This window comes from Aythya fuligula, chromosome 1, assembly GCF_009819795.1.
Source record: "Aythya fuligula isolate bAytFul2 chromosome 1, bAytFul2.pri, whole genome shotgun sequence".
NCBI classification, from domain to species: Eukaryota; Metazoa; Chordata; class Aves; order Anseriformes; family Anatidae; genus Aythya; species Aythya fuligula.
The window spans coordinates 195714681-195735067 of NC_045559.1; the positions used below are offsets into that span (position 1 = coordinate 195714681).

A 20387-nucleotide genomic window follows, 5' to 3' on the forward strand; every position below is an offset into this window, starting at 1 on the left:
CCGGCCGGCCAATCGCGCCGCCGAGCGAGCCGGGAAGTCTCGCGAGAGCGGCGCTCGGCGCCATGGAGACGGCGCCAGGCGACCGGGGCCCGAGTTAGGGTGAGGGCTCCCGTTCGGCTTCCATCGGCTTCCTTCGGCTTCTTTCGGCTCCCGTTCGGCTCCTTTCGGCCCCCCTCTGTTCCCCTTCGGCTCCTTTCGGCTCCCTTCGGCCCCTCTCGGCTCCCCTCAGCCCCCCGGGCCGTGTGAGGGGGCGGGCGCGATCCCGGCCGTCAGTGGGTAGCCCAAGCGTTTGGGTTTGTTATTATTATTTTTTAACTAAAATACTGAACAATTGCCGATTCAGCTTGCTGTGCCCTTCCTCCTAACCCGTTTGTGTTCTCTTGTCCCTCAGGCTTCGCACGGGATCCGTGAAAGCAGAAGGGGACCCCGCGCCCTGCCTCGCTGCGCTGTGCCCGGAGCCCTGTGGTGGGGAGTGCTGGCAGCAAGATGAGCGCCCTCAGCTCGCAGTAAGCTCCTGTCTCTGTCCGGTTCTTCTTTCACATCAGATAACACGGATTTTGTGCACTGGGAATGAGTTAACGGCTCAGACATGGATTTGTGTTTCCCTTCAGGGCCTTCTGAGCATCGTACTTCCCCTTGTATTTTCATAATTACCAGTGTAAACGGAGAAATGGAATGTCTATTCCCCAAATCAAAGGCAGAAAACCTGCAAAGCTCCTGGGGATCGGCCTCTTGTCGCAGACAACCAGTGATAGGACTAGAGGGAATGTCCTCAAGTTGTGCCAGGCGAGGTTCAGGTTGGAAATGAGGAGACATTTCTGCTCAGAAAGAGCAGTCAGTCATTGAGACGGGTTGCCCAGGGAGGTGGTGGAGTCACCATCCCTGGGGTTGTTCAAGGAAAGGTTGGATGTAGTGCTAAGGGACATGGTTCAGTGGTGTTAGTGGTGGTAGGCAGATGGTTGGAATTGCTGGGTGGATCTTGAAGGTCTTTTCCAACCTTAATGATTCTCTGATTCCATGATTTAGTTTTTCATTAGATACCTGCAGCCCTTCACTAAAGCAGACTGATCGGGATAATCTCGTTTTGAAACCAGTTTGTTTGGTCGAGTGCAATTTGCAAGTAATGTAGTGAAATGTTTTGAGAGTATTACTGGAAGGATATCTGGACAGAATTTTGTACTAGATCTACTGTGTAATTAATAACTTTGGACAGAACTGCTTATCTTAATCACGTGTTTTGAAATTCTGAAATATTCTGCTAACAAATTCTCCCGTTTAATTCAGGGATGATGAAGATACCTTTAAAATACTGATTGCTACTGATATTCATCTTGGCTATTTGGAGAAGGACCCAGTGCGTGGAAATGACACATTTGTAACTTTTAATGAAATCTTGGAGCAGGCTCAAAAAAATGAAGTAAGTATTGCTTTTTAGAAAGTAAAGCAGAGATACTGTGCAAAATCCCTTCCAACCTGCCAGAAACCACAAAACTTAGTTCTGCTATAATCCTTACTACTATCAAACACATTATTGCAACCAGTTACATTTCTAAAAGAAATGCATATTCCTTCATTCAGATACAAACAGATGTAGTGCTTGGAAAGGTTTCTTAGTCAAATTATTTGAAATGTTGACTTTTGTATTTTCTATGCTGCTTCAAAAGCTGAGCTCAAACTAGTACTTCTAGTTACTTCTATTACTTCTCAAAGTAATGCAAAGAGAGGCACCGGGTTTGTCACCCTTGGTACCGTAGCAATGAAAAAATAAAGCAATTCTTCAGGCCATCAAAGGAAAGGTTCAGGAGACAATCTAGGGACACTTATTAAAACACTTTGCTGCCTTCTTTAAACGCTGTCTTGTTTTGTCCTATAGCTCTTCATAAATGGTCTATTAAAATATATATTTAACTAAAATATTTTGAAAAATGCATGTGTGTATATATAACATTTGTTTCATGAGAAAATTAAATCCCAATCTTTAAACGCTGTCTTGTTTTGTCCTATAGCTCTTCGTAAACAGTCTATTAAAATATATATTTAACTAAATTATTCTGAAAAATGCGTGTGTATATATAACGTTTGTTTCATGAGAAAATTAAATCCCAATATCTCTAGCCACAGACTCATTTTATCTAGAAGTCCAGGTATGAGATATGTGGAACTCCTTAGCAGAATTAATTTAATCGATTTGATTATAGGTCTTTCAAAGTACTTCAAAATGTTGTATTAAAATAATAGAGCTCTTTGTTATATACAGGTGGACTTTGTTTTATTAGGTGGGGACCTCTTTCATGACAACAAACCTTCCAGGAAAACAATACATTCTTGTTTAGAGTCGCTGAGAAAATACTGCATGGGTGATCGTCCTATTCACTTTGAAATTTTGAGTGATCAGGCAGTTAATTTTCAATACAGCAAGTAAGTCCCTTCCTATGAATCATGACACCACGTGTTTTGTTTTCATATGGGGTGAATGTGTTGTGATTTTATTTTGTTTTTAATGCTTTTCCTCTATGACTGAAACTTTGAAGCTTTAGACTTGCTTGTATGGGGCAGCTGGTAGGATTGCTTCATCTATCATATTTCACTATTTAAGTCTATAAATGACTGGACACCGTATTTTTGAGAAACTTCTGAATTTCTTGTAATAATTTATATATCTAAGTAAAAACTAGGTTGTATCCTGCAAGTAAACTAAGTTAAAGGAATTGTGCTAAAATAAACAGTTTTTTGTGTGTAAATAAAGGCTGCACAACCCAGTCTAAAAATATAAATATATTTGCTACCATGTTCCTAGTAGGAAGTTCCATTCCAGACAATGAATAAGAATCGTCTTATGCTGTGGAGCTTAAACTTAAACATAGCCACTTGGCAATCATTTGTGCCACTGCCATGTATTTGTGATGACAGTAATTTGAAGAGAATATTGGGAATTATCTGTACATGGATTTGCAGAATAAATCTGCAAAGTTGAATAATTTAACTTTTCTTCTTTTCGTTCAGGTTTCCATGGGTGAACTATCAAGATGGAAATCTCAACATTTCTATTCCAATTTTTAGTATTCATGGCAATCACGATGATCCGACAGGGGTAATGTAATTATTATCCTCGTTCTACTGCTCTGTTACAAAACCAGTATTGTAGAAATACAGGCTTTTATAGAAATACAGTTCTTGGCGAACAGGCTGGTTTTAGTCAGTTGCTCCACTCTTTGCATAAATATTTTGTGTTTCTTTAGAAGTCTTGATTAGTGACAACAGCTTAAGTGTGGTATTAAAAAGAATTGAAAGAAATTAAGGTATCCACACAGATTATATTTGTGCTCAAAGTATATTAAATCTCAGATTCCATAAACTTTGGTAATTGGGAACAGAATCGCTTCTCATACCAAGAAGTGACAGCCCTTCAGAAAGTTTTGAGAACAAATTGTTTCTATGAAGACTGAAAGCCTTTTTCTTAAGGAAAGGAAATATTGATACTTGGACTTGTGCTTTGATTGCGTGTACAATTGATATGCGTCTTCAATTGTGTGGCCATGTATTTTTGAGGAAGATAAACGAATAATAACTGAAATGATTGTTTGAAAGTAAACATCTACAGCTAAGCACAAAAAAAGAACATAGCCTGTTCACAGATTTTTAGATTTGTTTCTTCCTATTTTCCACAGGCTGATGCACTGTGTGCATTGGATATTTTAAGCTGTGCAGGATTGGTGAATCACTTCGGGCGTTCAACTTCTGTGGAGAAAATAGATATTAGCCCCATTTTATTGCGTAAGGGTAGAACAAAAATTGCTCTGTATGGCTTAGGTAAGTGTTCTTCTGCCAGACTGTGGCTCAACTGTTGTGCATTACCAAAGCTTAATAGCTGTGAAATAAGTTGGAACGAACATCCTGTGCTGCAGCAAACACAGATGTCTAAGTAACACTAAATTAAGGTATATCAGTTTGGTGAGAGTGTTGCTGCTTAGAAATGCAGCTGTGCCAGCTGTGTCCATAGTCTGTGACTTCAACATGTTAACCTCTTGGTCTTGTGGTTCCACCTATGTAGGTCCCCTGCCACTTAGCGTACCTTTTCTTAATTCAGATGTTTTGTAGAATGTCAGGTTTATTCCACTGCTGGGTTGTCTCTGGCTTAAAAACGTGGAGGAGGTAGCCGATGACAGATTGTTCAGAGGTGTTACAGACTTTTTCCTGCTCTGTGGGAAAGCATAGACTTTGTAGAATTCATTGTTTATTTCTTGTTTTCTAGAGAATTTCTAAGGACGTTTAAGAACCCTATCTCAGTGGATGGTTTTAGAGTCCACCTTACAACAAAATATAGTTCTTACTCCATCAACAAGAAAAATAAACCTCACATTTTTAATTCTGCCCATAGTGTGTTCAGCACAGAAAACTGATGAGGTTTAAAACTTGATGTAGTTAACAAAACTGCTTTTAGCAGTTATTTAAAGGTGCATTTCATGTTACAATGTCTTACTTGCAGAATGTTGTCTAGTAAAATAACAAATTTATACTTTATTATGAATTCAAACAGAACAATGCCTTAGACCTCTCAGGTCATGAAAATGAAGATCTGGTCTTGCCACAGAGTTGTATTCCCTATGCTTTTTTTTTTTTTTTTTTTAACAGAGTTGCTAACTAAAATGCTATGAAATAAAGAGTCGGTATATACCTCCTGATGTTTGTCAAGAGTTGATAGTTGATATATTTTTGTGTGATACTTATACCACACAACAATGATGGATTGTTTTGTCCACTACAGGAGCCATCCCAGACGAGAGGTTGTACCGTATGTTTGTCAATAAACAGGTAACCATGCTGAGACCAAAGGAAGATGAAGACAGTTGGTTTAACTTGTTTGTGATTCATCAGAACAGGTACCAGTACTGAATGGATTATGGTGACTTAAATTTTCGGGTTTTATCGTTTGTTTTAATTAAAGTGCCTTGAAAAGCATAGGAGAGAAAGCCAGCTATGGTGGCTGGTGCTTCTTGTGAACAGCAGACTTAGAGCTGTTCTTAGAGAAGAATCATCAAGGAAAAGAGTTGAAATAAATGAGTTGGAGATGTTGGGGAAGTTACTTCTCAAACTCTCATAGTTGAGGGGGAGGAAAGAGGGTAGGTAGTGTGATATGTGTATAATTAGGACTTAAGTCTGTATGTTACAGCTGAAAAAGCAGTAAACTTAAAATGCCATTTTCTGTGCTTGTTTGAACTATAATTTCATTAGTGCTGTGTCTTCACTTGCACTCATATACCTTCCAGTGTCTCAGACAGAGGAGAGGTAGTGTGTGTTCTTTCTGCCTGCACACTTCTCCCAGCAGTGTCAGTAGGAACAGGCAGGGTTCTCTTCCAGATTCTGTAATATAATTTTCAATGAAATTTCATGAAGTCCTCATGTGGGAAGTAACGCTGAGGCAGAAGTAAACAAATAGAGCTGGGAACCCTGTGTATTGATCTCTGTCCAGTAGGCTAAAGGAACTGTCTCACTTCATTTCCTCCATCTTCTGGATAAGGGATAGAGGGTGGTGTGTCCTATATCTTTTTATTTCTTTTTTTTTTTTCCCCTCACTATTTAAAAAACAAAAAACAAAACAATTAGGTGCTATAAAAGCATTCACATGGAAGATAACTGAAAGCTTTGCAAGCCAGTTAAAAAGAAAAGTGAGGTCCAATGAGGGAAGTATAAAAGAGTGAGCTTCATTCAGAAAAGAAAAAATGCTACTGAAAACCTTCCCTGTGCAAATTAACTAACTTTATGGCTTAAATCTGTAAGTTGCCTTTTTGTTTACCCAGATACTTCAAATAATTGCATAGGAAAAAAGCCTTGAAGAATAGCGGATGTGAAATGTATGTCAGCTATTTTTGCTAGAGCTTCTCTATCGCTTTAAATCACATGGATGGTTTTCACCTCCTTCGCTCCCCACCTGTGCTCACCTGTGACTGTACACATTCTAATTATTCTTTTCTTTTCTTGTACAGGAGCAAGCATGGAGCCACCAACTACATTCCAGAGCAGTTTTTAGATGACTTTATTAATCTCGTTGTGTGGGGTCATGAACATGAGTGTAAAATAGCTCCAGTCCCAAATGAGCAGCAAAATTTCTACGTTTCTCAGCCGGGAAGTTCGGTGGTGACATCTCTGTCCCCTGGAGAAGCTGTGAAGAAGTGTGTGTGTTTTTATTTATTCTTTTGTTGTTTACCTCTTGCCTTACATGTGTTGTGTTTAGAAGTATCAATAGAAAAATATATCTATTAAGCATGAAGGGATTTGTGTTACAGTGTAACAGATTGAATAGGTGCCTGGGATAAGTTTGGTTTACTTAGAACTAAGCCAAATGTTTGTAGCAAATGTAACTTATCCAAGAGGGGTCACACACAGATAATTTGAAATACATGAAGTGTGTACATCTGCTTGTAAAAAGAACAAACACAATCTGAATATAATGGGATTGAAGTTTGGCAGTGCCAACCCTGAAGTAGATATCTGAGAACTTGCTATAGCTTCTAAGTTTTTGCCCCTGTAACATAAACATTAATTTAAAACACAGTTTTGTACTGGAAGATACAAACTTAAAGAGAACTTTCTCCTTGTAGACACATCGGTCTGCTGCATGTTAAAGGGAAAAAAATGAAAATGCACAAGATTCCTTTAGAAACAGTGCGAACTTTCTACATCGAAGATGTTGTCCTAGCTGATCATCCAGATCTTTTTAATCCTGACAATCCCAAAGTAACTCAGGCAATACAAGCGTTCTGCATGGAAAAGGTAACTTGTAACGATTATGGTTTATGGTACCAGCGTGTGGGCAGGGAGGGTGAGCTGTGACTGGTTGTAAAAGGGGAAGATGAACCTTATTTCTTCTCCAATGTTACATGAGATGGACTTGAGCAGTGTTTCCACAGAGGCCAGTTCCATGATGTTCACTGCAGCTTTGGCCTCCAGACCAGGATGACCAACTAAAGCAGGCTGTAGCAGCTTTATGGGGGCCCACATCATCTTTCTGTAGAAACTACCTGAGAATGAGACGGTGTAAGATGTACACTTTGGAACCACCATAAATACGTGCACCTAAACCCTGGGAGCTGGGCTGTGCAGTGTGAAATGGCCCAAGTAACCAAGGCAGTTTCATTGATTGCTCTCAGGTCTGTATTTGACTCTTTCTGCCTTTCCCTGGAACTGGAACTCAAGCTACAGAGTAAAATAGTATGAATGATCACCAGTGTAGATGCTGCTGGACTAAGCTGTATTTCAAAGATAAGCAAGTTATATTTGAAGGGTTCAGGCATCTTTACGAGGGCAAAGTGGAACTGAAATCCTCCTTCTGCTTCGTAGGTTGAAATGATGCTGGATAATGCAGAAAGAGAACGCCTAGGAAATCCACGCCAGCCGGACAAGCCTCTCATAAGATTACGAGTAAGACGTTGTTCCATTTGGGTTTTGTTTTGAAAAGTCCCTGTGAAAAGTTTCAAAGCAAGATCATACTTATTGTATAAATACATAAAATTTCTTACTGTATACAGGCAAATTCAAACTGCATTAATTAACCTGTGATATAACCAACATTGTATGGTAAAGAATGAGATTGTTCATCAGTGTATTTCATTGCTGGTCTGAGTAAGATGACCAAGATTATTATTTTTTAAGTCATATTGCCCTGTGTTGGTTCCTAACCTAAAATATGGAATCTTTCCTTAAGGATAGTAAATGGAACAAGTAAGTTATGGATCTGGGCTCTTATTAGCTATTCTGCATGCCATAGTAAAGTATTAATTTTAAGCTGACTTTAATTTTTGCTTCGTAGGATAACAAGCTTGCTTGCTTTGTGTGGCTTCTCTTTTTTTCTGTTTGTTTCATGTTTTAATTCTTTCAATCCTCCCTTAGGTTGATTATACAGGTGGCTTTGAGCCATTCAGCATCTTTCGTTTTAGCCAGAAGTACGTGGATAAGGTGGCTAACCCAAAAGACATCATACACTTCTTCAGACGTCGTGAGCAAAAAGCGAAAAATGGTAATTTGAAAGGAAGGAATCATTTCCTTTCCTTGATTTTCATTTTTCTTCTATTGTTTCATTACCTAGCCATTACTAAACCATGGTGTCTACCACCTAATGTGTTACAGGACGAATAAAGATATATGGCCCTATTTAAGGGTAAAACACTGCACAAGTATCTCTGTTCTATTCCAAGTGATTCCTGGGTTTGTCTAAAAATTCTGATACTCATCACTGGATCTTTATGATAGTTAATGCTAAATAATTCATTTCTCTTTGGCCTCAAATCTTACTGAGTTGCCTGTAGTCCCATATCAGGCTGAATTATTCCATGACTCTATGCTGATTGCCATGAAAGGAATTAAACATCTTGCTTCTGGAACTTCTTAGAAGGAGATGGTTGGCTTTGTTTTTTGTTTTTTGTTTTTTTTCCTATTCTGTAGAAAAAAAGGTAGGTGGTGTTCTTTTTTCTTAATTTTATTATGTAGTAAATAATTTGTTCATTTGCGCCTGAAATGCTAATTGGGGGGATTTGCTTCAGAGTTGATTTAATATTTAAAGAAGTCCAAATCGTAGAATCTGATGTGTGGTGCAAATGTACGGCAGCATTTGGTTTGCCCTCATCAGTCCTGTGTTTGAGGTGCTTTTAGCTTTTCAGCATGTTCCAGGTATGTCTCTATTCAAGCATTTTTGCAAAACAAATAATAGCTGTTACTATTGTGCCTCTTCTCACTGTGCCTAGAATTTTTAATAAATGGTTCATAAATGTTGCCTAATTAGTGGATTTGTAATAGTCACTAATAAAGGTACAGCTTGCACAAGAACATACTGTGCTAATCTAAAGAACTGTTAATATTGCACATTAGTGCATTGTAAGCACTCCGATTCCACTGACAGTTTTTATTTACATTGTCAATTTTGTAAAGTTCAAAACATGATGGCTCATAAATGGAAACTGCTTTTAGTGAAGGTTTTTTAATTATGCTGCATTGCTCTTGTTTTATTTTGCTTTGTTTTTTTGACGAGTTAAAGAACCTCATCAACATTTGCAGAATGCAAAATAGCTCTCTCACCATCTTTTACCTATACATTTTCATTTCCCTGCTTAATGTGCATCTCTGCTTCAGGAAGTAAACTTGAAAAGAATGCCATGGTTCTCTGCATTATTTTTTGATAACTTCTACAAGTTAGGTGGCAGTCTTCTGTTATTCCTACCTTGTTTCCTGGGAGTGCAGGGCACCCTCATAGAGCCATGAACCTTTTCTACTCAAAATCAGCCAGCACGCTTTGGAGGACAGTTTCTTCCCTAGTAACAGAGTTACTCATAAAAAGTCCCTTGTGCTTTGATGCATTTTAGTTCTCTTCCTGTTGTGATCTTTCAGAGTTTACTTATAATAACCTTCAGGATGTAGCATTCAGCTTCTAATTCCAGACATTCAGTAGTTAGAAGATCCTTTTGTATCTACTAGAGATGTAGTTGTCTTGTACAACTGTTGTATCTGCTAAGTTTACCTGTTTGCATACAATAGTGTATTGTTTGAATAATAAGCCTTTACATATAAAACGGACCATGGTTGTTAAGCAGCCTGTATTAATCTTTTTTCCTATTACTTTCAGTGGGATAATAAATTGTCCTGGTTTCTGTTAGGACAGATTTAATTTTCTTCCTAGTAGCTGGCAGGGTGCTATGTTTTGGCTTCGGATGAGAAGAGTGCTGATAACGTGCTGATGTTTTAATTGTTGCAGAGCAGTGCTTACACCAAGCCAAGGACTTTTCAGCTTCTCGCTCTGTCCTGCCAGCAGGCAGGCTGGGGGTGCAGCAGGAGCTGGGAGGGGACAGACCCAGAGCAGCTGACCCAAACTAGCCAAAGGGGGGTATTCTACATCATCTGGGGTCATGCTGAACAATATATAGGGGTGGCTAGCCGGGATGGGGGGGCTGGCTGCTTGGGGTTAGGCTGGGCATCGGTCAGTGGGTGGTGAGCAATTGCATTGTGCATCACTTGTTTCACACACATTATTAGTAGTACTATTATCATCATTATTGTTATTATCATTATCGTTGTTATTATTTTTCTGTCTTAATAAGCTGTCGTTATCTCAACTCACAGGCTTCACTTTCCCATTTCTCTCCCCCATCCCAGAGAGGGAGGGGAGAGGGTGAGCAAGCGGCTGTGTGGTGTTTAGCTGCCGGCCGGCTTAAACCACAACATGAATACAAGCTGGCAACTCCTACATGAATGACGGCTAACAGTGTCACTGTGCTTTTCTGTTTTAGACAGCAATATTAATTTTGGAGACCTGGTCAGCAGACCTGTTTCTGAGGGGATGACACTGAGGGTGGAAGACCTTGTAAAGCAGTATTTTCAGACAGCAGAGAAGGTTGTACCTTGTACCTTTTATGAATCTCCTATATAATTATATGCGTATTCCTGCATAAAATATATGCCTTAGGTTAACAAGTAATTGTTGTGTACAAAGTATGTAGGATATGTGAATGTAAGCTGTTTTGACATTTGTAACTCTTCATGTTACATTTGGTAACTCTTCATGTTACTCGCAGTGCCTGTGCTGCACCAATGGTTGCCTCCTGTTGTCACAGGAGGAAAGCGTGAGGCAGCGTGCTCTGAGAAGCTACCTTCATTTACTGTGGGGTGAATGTGAGGCCACACCAGTTACTTTTACCAACTTGGAATGGTTTGTTACCTTGCAAATCATATTTGCATCGTCAGGCATAGTGCAGTTCGACGTTAAAGCAGAGCAGGGAGGACAAAGAGAGCACCTGATAGTTTGCTTTCTTCCCACTCTTTCGTTAAACCTGATTTATTCCCTATTCCTATCTGCAGGGCTGCAAAGTCTCAGAGGTAAAAAAAATAATAATCAGTGACCGAAATGCTTGATCTGGATGATCAAGCATAACTTTCAGAGGCTACTTCAGAACATGCTTTATAGAGGGTTATTAGAACATGGAAGGATTCCTAAGTTTATATCATCATGCCTAACGTTAAACATACATTAGGGGCCTTTATTAGGATGGCAAAAATTATGCCCTGGAAGGGCTACTTGCCTTCTGAATATGACAGGGAATGTAACCCGGGGTGAGTAGTGCAGAAGTAGGTGCTACTTCAAATGTAAGCCATCCCTAAATCCCATGGGGAGGAGAAGCAGGGTCAAACATGGGGTACTGTTCTTGTATCTGTGAAAAATAAGTTTGATTTTAATTTATTTGCCTCCTTTACTCCGCAAAAATTGTCCCTCTTACACCATTCAGCACTTATAAAGACTGGTAAGAATCCGCCAGTGTTCCAGGAAGGCTTGCAGTAGGGAGATAATAAAATTTAAGTTCACATTGGTAATAAAGGAAGGTGGGGGTGAAGTAGTTGTTGCCCCAGAGTGATTTTAGGGGTCTTAAACTTTGTGTTAGGATAGCTTGTGCTTCAGGCTTTGTAGGCACCTGATCTTGTCTTGCTGAAAGTCACCGTTAACGGTCTGTGTCATTACAGTCAGTCTCTCTTCTGAGATGCCTGCGTTATTCTTTTGTAAACTTATTTTATAATAGCTTTAAAATTTATTCCCCTGTTAAGCATCATTTCAGGGAAGGTTTTACACTTCTGATTAAACTGGCAATACAATTCCTTAAGGACACATGGAAGGATCAAACGTCGTTAAGAAGCATATACAGTGCTTATTACCAAGAAATTAGCTAACAGACAAAAGAAACTGCTATTTCAACTATTTGTATGGGGTTTCTTTCCAGAATGTCTCTTACTGTAATGGGGAGGAAATGTAGAGAAGAGAGCAGCTTTGAAACACCACTAGTAGCTTCTGGTACTTTTACTAATTAGTGTCTCTGGTAATGTCTTGATGTAGAGTATTTTGATGAATATCATCTGACTTAATGAATGAGTGAGGACTATTGGTATTTCAGAACTTGATTTCAACAGAGAGTTTTCTCCTTAGTAGCTCTTAATGCTTCGTAATAATTTGTCCAGCTCTGTAACTGCCAATTTTTATTCTTAGAACGTTATAGTAAAACTAAGTGATTTCACATTTGTAATAATTCAGTGCCTGTTTTTAATAGCTTGTTACGTCTTTGCAAGTCTGTCCTAGTTTATAAAAGGAAGTTGGACTAAGAAAAAATAGATTGCCTTCTCTCTCGGTAATATGGTTCAGACAAATTAATTTAGGTATGACTAGCATCATCATTCATCATTTCTTTACTATTCATGAAATGTTTTTTCTTTGACTAATCTGAAAATGCTCTGCTAAGTTAGGTGTAGCACACGAGTAACAAGAGAGTTGTAACTCTATTGTGAGGAGTAACATTTGCTTATTGCTGTGCTATTTTCTGATTGAAATCTTAAATGCAGGTTACTTGTTTTGAAACCAACCAAATGTACTATTTAGCTAGAAAAGCAGGAATGTTTCTCACATGCTTTGATGGCAGATGCTTGTTAACAAACTGTTTTCCCCTTTTATAAAGAAAGTACAGCTTTCACTTCTGACGGAAAGAGGAATGGGAGAAGCAGTGCAGGAGTTTGTGGACAAAGAAGAGAAAGATGCTATAGAAGAGCTTGTGAAATTTCAACTAGAAAAAACACAAAGGTTTCTTAAGGAGCGTCACATCGATGCAGTGGAAGAAAAAATAGATGAGGAGGTAATATTCTGTTACTTTTAACTCTTCAGAAAAGACAGATGGCAGAGAAGTTGGTGCACAAAGCTGGTTTAATAGCTTTGCCTGCATGAAGGGCACATGTGACACTTGCCTCTCGTCATTTTCTGGAATGAGTATGGTAAAATTTCAGATGCATATTTTAAAAGCTTGTGTTAGAAGTGTGTTTTATGGTATCCTTATAGTGAGTCTCGCTTTATTTGTGCATGCATGAATCAAAAAACATGTTGCTAGTGCACATAGAACTTGCTCTCTGGCTGTGTGCAAGCATGTACTCGTATGTGCTATTTCACTGCTGCAGTAAGTAAAGGTAGATGAAAAAGGAAAACATAAATCAATCCCTTCATTTCTTGAAGGGCTGGGGCTACACTGACCACTTATCTCTAGTGTGAGGAAAGAGGAGATTTAAACTGTTTTTCATATTGTCTGGGAGAAAGTACACAAACAGCACAACCATAAAGGAAACATGCTTCAGGTGCTTTGCTGCTTTCTAACTGCTTGCAGCTTGTGGTCTCTCAGAGCCAGACCTGGTGTTTGTGTAGCTAGTAGTCCCTAATAAACCTCTCTGACAACTTGTGGAATTTCCTTGTAGGCTAATATTCAAGCGGGGTAGGACAGGGCACTCTGCAGTGTAACTCTGCACTGGGTTTTGCACCAATAATTTGGTGGGGAACTGAGGGGAGGAATGTTCTGCCCACCTGTTTTCTAGCTGGTTGCTCTAATTCACGAGGGGTCTAGAGACAATAGTCAGCACCTGTAGGTTTTTGGTGCCACTTTTGTGTGTTTTTTTTTTTTATTTATTTATTTGTTTGTTTGTTTTTTTGTCTTCTGATCTAATATCTTCTTTCCCTCTGCTGTGAGTTGTCTCCGTGTACTGGGTCTGGCAGTTAGGCACCACACAGCTGCTCACTTTTCCCTTCTCTGGGATGGGAAGAGAACTGGAAAGCAGCAGAAGCAGAAAATACCTTGTGTGTAAGCACTGCTCTGCAATAACTAAAACATGGGTGTGTTATCAACACTGTTTTCATCAGAAATCAAAAACATAGCACCATAATCTAAATAAAATTAACTCTACCCCAGCAAAAAACAGTATACAGTCTCACCCATAGTATCTTTTCTGTACATTGTATCTTTTCTGTACTAAGATAGTTAAGCTATCTTAGTTGTACATACATGGCAGTGTTTCTCTTGATATCATTGCTTTCTAACTTGCTTCTTCATCCCTACCCTGTCTTTACAGTTACTCATGTTTCACTGTCCCTTCCTGTCTAGTTATTCTGTTTCTCCTGAATGTGGTATCTCATGTGCCAACTTCCTTCTTTCCAGTGGTGTAGTTACAGGAGACTTACTAACAGAATGTGAGATTCTGAAACTGTAGCATCACCCATAAGGTGGTTAGCGTGAAAAGGCTCTTAACAAACTGTTCGGTTGTTCTTGCTCTCTCACATGAGGTTGACTTTAATTCACAGATCAAGACTTCCTGTGATTTGGTTATTGTATGGAATGAACTGTTATTTTGATGGGAACTTTTCTTTACTCAGGTGCGAAAATTTAGGGAGAGCAGAAGAAAAAATGCCGAAGAGGAGGACGAGGAAGTTCGTGAGGTAACTCCTTTGGGTTTTGGACTTAGATTGAAGAACAGAGTAGTGACTTTTACATATGAGTGAAGTGACTGACAACATCATCCATGCCCAAAATTGTCTGCCTGATTGGAGCAGATTAGAATTTTTCTCAAAATCATTTTTATGATTTTGTATAATGTGTGCTTAAGCTACTGCTCGATTTGGCCTTTGAAATCTCTTTTCCCGTAGAAATTTGTGAACCTGAAGGCTCAGTTGCCCTTGCTTTGAACCAGGTGGCTGGCCTTCAGAGCTCTGTCAGCTTAAACTGTGAGCCCATGACCAGTGGAGATGTGGATGGGAGTGATGTTAATGGAAGAAATTGGTACTATTGGTGAACCTGGTGGTGCTGTCGTCCTTATCAGCAAGCCAGATTGTAGATATCCCTGAGATTTGTATTTAGATGTCGTATGCCTTTGCAAAGAGTTCTCCAGCACTTATTGTTGCATTTCAGGCAATGACCAGGGCTAGAGCTCACAGATCTGAAGACGCAGTTCTTGTGTCAGCCTCCAGCGATGAAGAGCTCATGGATACAGGAGCGAAGGCCTATGGTGATTCGGATGATGACCTTCCTGCAACAGCGACTCGAGGGAGGGGTCGGGGGAGAGGTAGGGCAAGAGGTGCAAGAGGACAAAATTCAACAGTAAGAGGGTCGTCTCGAAGGGGAAGAGGTAAGAAAAAAATGAAATTATTTGCATTGTAGTTGCTAACTTTTTTTTCCCCTTAAAAGGGAACTCGTCTGTTGCTTAAGAACTCCTCTTGGAAAAACAAAATTCTCAAATATTTTTGGTACTGTATGATATACAGTTGACTGCCTTCCAAGGCCTAAGTTGTGACATTTTCACAGTGTGATTGAACTAAAATTATCTTTCTTTACAGCTGTGGAAACATAGTAGGCTCTTAAGAGATCCATTATTGGGAGGTCTGTGTTATGAAGTGCATGGATAGATCTTTGTTGCTGCTAATAATATGCAACATAATGCATCTCCTCAATTAGAGGGGATGTGATGTACAGATTGTCTCTATCTTAATACAGCTTACAAGAGACTTTATTATTGCTGGTGATTGAAAAAATGGGGTGTGTTTCTTAAGCTAAACGAATTAAAATGCTCCTTGGCTATGTGTGATTGTGTATTTTATGGTGATAGCAGTACTTCGGTTATGGCAGCCTATTAAATATAAAAATTTAATATAAATATTAAATCACACATGAAGGGGGAAGAAACTTTACAGATTTGCATGTTGTTTATTGTTCCTACAGGAAACACTAGCCAAGAGTCAGCTACTAGCAGCAGAACCTACAAGTCTGTCCCTGCCAAGAACAAGTCGATTCTGGATGGTAGGCCTGTGTTCTGCCCATTACTCTAATCTGCTCTCATATTGTAATGAAGGTGTTTAAAGGTGAAGTGCCTTAATTGTCTTTATTTCTCTTAGTCCAATTTGACTCGGAGAGATTATTTTTGTTTCTAATAATAAGGTAACTAACAGTGGTGAGAGAAAGAAAAGAGTAGTTAGGTCCTGCTGTCGCTGGCAGTAAAATGAAATGTGCTGGGAATATCTGACTGCATTTGGGAATAGGCAACATCTTTCTGTGTACTGTATGCAGTTATTTTTTATTTTTTTTTTAAGAAATAAACATGGGAAGAATGCGACTTAAATCATCCTTTCTATGCCGAATATTTTCAGTAGTTAAAAAGCTTAAACTTGCCTGATGTTTACAAGTTTAGTAAGCTTTAAGAAAAATGCATTTAGTGTTTTAGTAGTAGTACTCATTGTAGTAGGTTTTAGAAACACCAGCTTGTAGTAGGGAAGAATAACATATCTGCAGTTTAAGCCAGGTATGTGAGAGCAGCCCTTCCTTGCTACAGAGGACAGGCTCTGAGGAAACAGCTAATCTGAGTATTACAGGGAAAAAATATATACTGGTCATATATTCGTACATGAATCCCACCCAGAATACCCAAAGGTGGACCCAAAAGTTATGTTTAAATTAATCAGACTCTCAGCAAATGACCTGCACATAAATCAGCTTTAGCAGGTGTGTTAATGTGTGAACTAAATGTTAGACAAAGAGGAATCCCAGTAACAGTAATCTATTTTCTTTGTTGTAATGAATGCTGCTGATACTTTTTCAGCCAGACTGGGAAGCACCTGGAGCTGCACAGAGGGTTAGATCTGCGTTGTCAGACTCTAGCCAGGACCTTTGTCTGCCAAGGACACTTTGTCTGCCAAGGACCTTTGCTTGTCTTGGTTTGGGGATTGTTTGCTTGTTTTACTTTTTTTTTTTTTTCTTTTTTTTTCCTCCAGAGGAAACAAATGCTAAGCAGGTTTTCTTTAATGAAGATGATGATGTAACATGTTGCATTTTATTATGTAAGCACTTTGTAAATACTACATTTATTTTATTGTAGCCTTTAAGTCTTTGAAAACAGAGCCCTTCCAGAATTCATCTAAATCTTTCTCTGAGGTAAGAAGCGTCTCGGCAGGAGTGAAGCTACACAACTACTGCCTTTTGCTCTCTTCTCATGTGAAAAATAAATGCATGGACAAAATGTTAGCCCAGCCCAGTAGATGTTCCCAAGCTATCAGTTCCAGCAGTAAAGTTCTGCATGCTAATTTGTAGACCCTTCTTTTGGTGCAGGGCCTATTTGAGAAATACAAAGACCATATTCTAATTCTGACCATAGCCTAAGGTACAAAGAGTATATACATGAGTGGTTTGGGGGTTTTTACAATATCAAATGTTTGTTTGCACATTATAGTTTTATTCTGAAGCCCTCTCAAGTGTATATTATAATTAAGTAGTAACTTTAAAAAAAAAAATAAATAAACTGTGTAGCTACATGATAGTACTACAGAATTATGTAACTGTGTTTTTGAAAAAGTTCTGTGAAAAAGCTTTAAAAATGGTATCTTTTTTTCAGGATATTATAGATGATGACTCAGATCTGGAAGACATTTGTATCACTCCTTCTTCCAAAGTAAATCAAAGGTTCGTATGTTTATTTGGTCTGTGCTATCACAACTGCCTTATTTCTAATTGGTAATTGACAGAATTTAGAGATCTGATACACTACCTAAAGAAATCGATACATATTATTTTAATTCTTAACATTACTTACAGAATTTATGTAATTTTTTTTGCCTGTGAGTGATCTTCATATAACAGTAAGTTGGTCTTACTGATGGAGGTAAGCTAGGTAAAAGTATCAGGATTTGTTTGGTAGTTTGAGAATTTGAATTGTTCCGCGCATTATTTTTTCTGTTCAGTATTAAACTCCATATTGATGGTCCAAATCTAAGTTGAAGGGAAATTTATTTAAAATGTCTGGTATTTGAGAACATGCTGATATTTTTTTTTTGTCTTTATATGTTTCAAGGTTCTCAACTACATCTTCATTTAGTAAAAGAGGTTCACAAAGCCAAACAACATCAAGAGGAGTTGATTTTGAGTCAGATGAGGTATGGTATACAGTGGCCTTTTTTCATGCGTGTATATCTGAATTTCTATAGCTTATTTTTTTGAAGCCATTTAAACAAAACATTTCCAAGTAAAATTATTATATTTATTTTTTCATATCGGGACTAGATTTTTTTAATTCAATATATACATATCATCAAAAGTAAGGCTAAAAGGGACCCCAGGAAAATATCTACTCTTTTTTGCCTTCAGTTCTTAATCAGTTAATTGTCACTCCTGAAATGTTTTCAGTAAGTTAGATTGACTGGGGAAGAAGTAGTTGTAATCTCTTCTAGTACATGACTTTGTCCTTTCATTTATTTTCTTTTACCTTTTTGAAAAGGAAGACTTTTATGATTTTTGCATTTAAAAATGGCTGTTTTTCAGGGCTCTTAATTGCTTTATTGTTGCATGTTATGAAAGTACACTTTATAAAAAAAAATGTCACTACTGTCTTAAGGTTTAAAAAGTCTGTTCTTGCAGTACATATTTCAACTGCTAGGAAGAGCTTTTTTTTCCATAAATAAATGAGTACAACGTCTATTCACAGCTTTGCACTGAATACACATTATGTTGTCAAGCAGTGTGCTGTCATAGCAGACTGTCAGGTACAGTGAGGTTCACACCCTTAACGATGTCAGTGACCACTTCAGAGATGATGTGTTCTTATTCTTCTGCCCGCTGTGCTGTCTCTTCTCCTTGTACCTGGAGTATGAATTTGTATTTGCTTGAACATGCAAGAAGAAACATTATTTTTGATTCACGCAAATGCCAGTAAACCATGATGTCTGATATATGTACGTAGATAAAACTTGACTGAAGTATATGCTCCTCATAACAATAACACTTTTCGAGGTCGCACCTGCAATATAGGTTGCTTCACATTTCACAGCAACTATTCTGACCATTCTGACCTAAGCTCAATTTCTGTTTTCTGCACGTTTGTTTCTTAGACTTTTAAATTGATATCTCCTTGATACCATCTCCTTGATACCATCTCCTTGATACCATCTCCTTGATATCAAAAACAATAAAAACAGGTTTATCAGAAACCATAAAATAAAGTGACCTGGCTTTCTAGTTTAATCTAGAGGTAACTTTGCTTTTTATGACGTGGAATCCATCTTACTTGTAGTAATGCTGATCTGTTTACAAATTGCAGGATGATCCATTCCAAAGCGCTGTGACATCACGAAGAAACAGATGATTGCTGCTTCACTGTAGAGGAGAGACCATGAAAGTTAGTGAAGAAAATGGAAAGTAGTATGCAGGGCGTACTCCATATGACATTTCTCTGTAAATGATGGTTTGCCTTCGATCTTCACTTGTATGAAATGTTTTGGTTTTGTTTCAGTGGCACCAAATTTGGTATAATTTGGATGTTATGTTACTTTTAGGGCATTAGACTAGAACATCTAATATTCTGAAGTATTGCCTGAAACTAAATTCTTTCTAAAACTTCTAACAACTTGTTTTCTTTTTGTGAGGAAAATGTAAATAACATAACGGTATCATTTGTACAAAACTCCCTTGGACTTGATTTTTTTCATAGCTGTGAACCTTTAGCAGTATGCAAGTATGGATATGGGCATGGACTCAGCCAGCAAAACAAAAGTTGTATTTAATTCCAGTTTTCTACAGTTACAGATGAAAACTCTGAAGAGTAATATTTTAATCCAAAGTTACAGTTTCCAGTAATAAAGCTGGAAAATGTTCTAATGCTTCCAACTTAATGGTGGGTTTGGTTTTCCTGTTACACTGTTACTAAACGTCATAGCATGCAGGAATGATTTCTGCTCTATAATTCAAGAACTGCCAAAGAATTCAGATAGAATTGCTTTGTTAGTGTTTACCCTCTTAATAAGACGTAAGAGCTAGAACCTTACAGCTTCACAAGGAATACTGCTTGAATAAAGCAACGAGCCAGTAACAGGCAAGCTGCTGCCTCTTAACAGTTCTCTTTGCTGATTTTTTTCAGGTATTTTGCCTTAGCGATCCTAAAATGTCATCACTGTTTTTCCAAATGTTTCTCCAAATGAGGCTTTTAAGAGAAGATCCTGTACTCACACTGGGGGAACCACACCTTCTGTTGAAGGAGCCAAGACCTAGGCACTCCTCTTCTTCCCCCTTTTCCCATTCCCTTAAAAAGGGTGTTCCGCAGCTACAGCTTTTAGAGCTAATTGAGGGAAAGGCTAAAGTGTTCATCAGCTAACACCCCAGCATGTCAGAGAAATACCAAATACAGTGGGTAACTGAAGCCATACTTCTGCATTTTTCTGTTCTCCATTAAAGAGATGGCAGTGGGCATTTATGTTGCTCTGGCTTTTGCTGAGCATGACTGTTGTTACTTGTCTGCATAAATGCCATAGCAGTGCACCTAAAAGGTCCTTGAGCTTCCTGAAGATTTCTATAAAAATAATCAAGACCATCAAATTTCTAGTGTAGAGCTCAGTAACAACTTCCAAAGCTGTACAGCTGCATACTGCATCTGGAAATAATTTGGTGTCTTGACCCTTCGTTGAGGGCTATCAAAGCTCTTACAATATTACCTATGCAATTAAAAAGCTGCTGTAAGTGCCCTTGAGAATGGGGGTTGTGAGTTTTGTTTCTTTTTTAATAAAACTATTTCTGTTAAGTAAA

The 20387-nt window shown here is 38.4% G+C and overlaps 1 protein-coding gene across 4 annotated transcripts; it reads left to right on the plus strand.

The window, feature by feature from the left end:
• The first annotated feature begins 38 nt into the window (after window positions 1-38).
• On the plus strand, window positions 39-20387 carry MRE11 (MRE11 homolog, double strand break repair nuclease). 4 transcript variants are annotated; one of them, XM_032201145.1, is made up of 21 exons: window positions 110-293; window positions 392-506; window positions 1285-1417; window positions 2258-2418; window positions 3004-3091; window positions 3669-3810; window positions 4766-4880; window positions 5985-6170; window positions 6600-6771; window positions 7339-7419; window positions 7888-8014; window positions 10275-10378; window positions 12480-12653; window positions 14210-14272; window positions 14742-14958; window positions 15549-15626; window positions 16699-16754; window positions 17212-17279; window positions 17668-17749; window positions 18910-18987; window positions 19726-20387. In XM_032201145.1, exons 2-20 carry the CDS (start codon window positions 487-489, stop codon window positions 18952-18954), a joined length of 2112 nt encoding a protein of 703 aa, XP_032057036.1. In that variant the 5' UTR covers window positions 110-293; window positions 392-486; the 3' UTR covers window positions 18955-18987; window positions 19726-20387. The 4 variants fall into 4 exon arrangements, with proteins under 4 accessions (XP_032057029.1, XP_032057036.1, XP_032057021.1 ...); XM_032201138.1 differs by lacking the exon at window positions 110-293 and adding an exon at window positions 39-99 and having other exon boundaries at window positions 18910-20387; XM_032201130.1 differs by having other exon boundaries at window positions 18910-20387.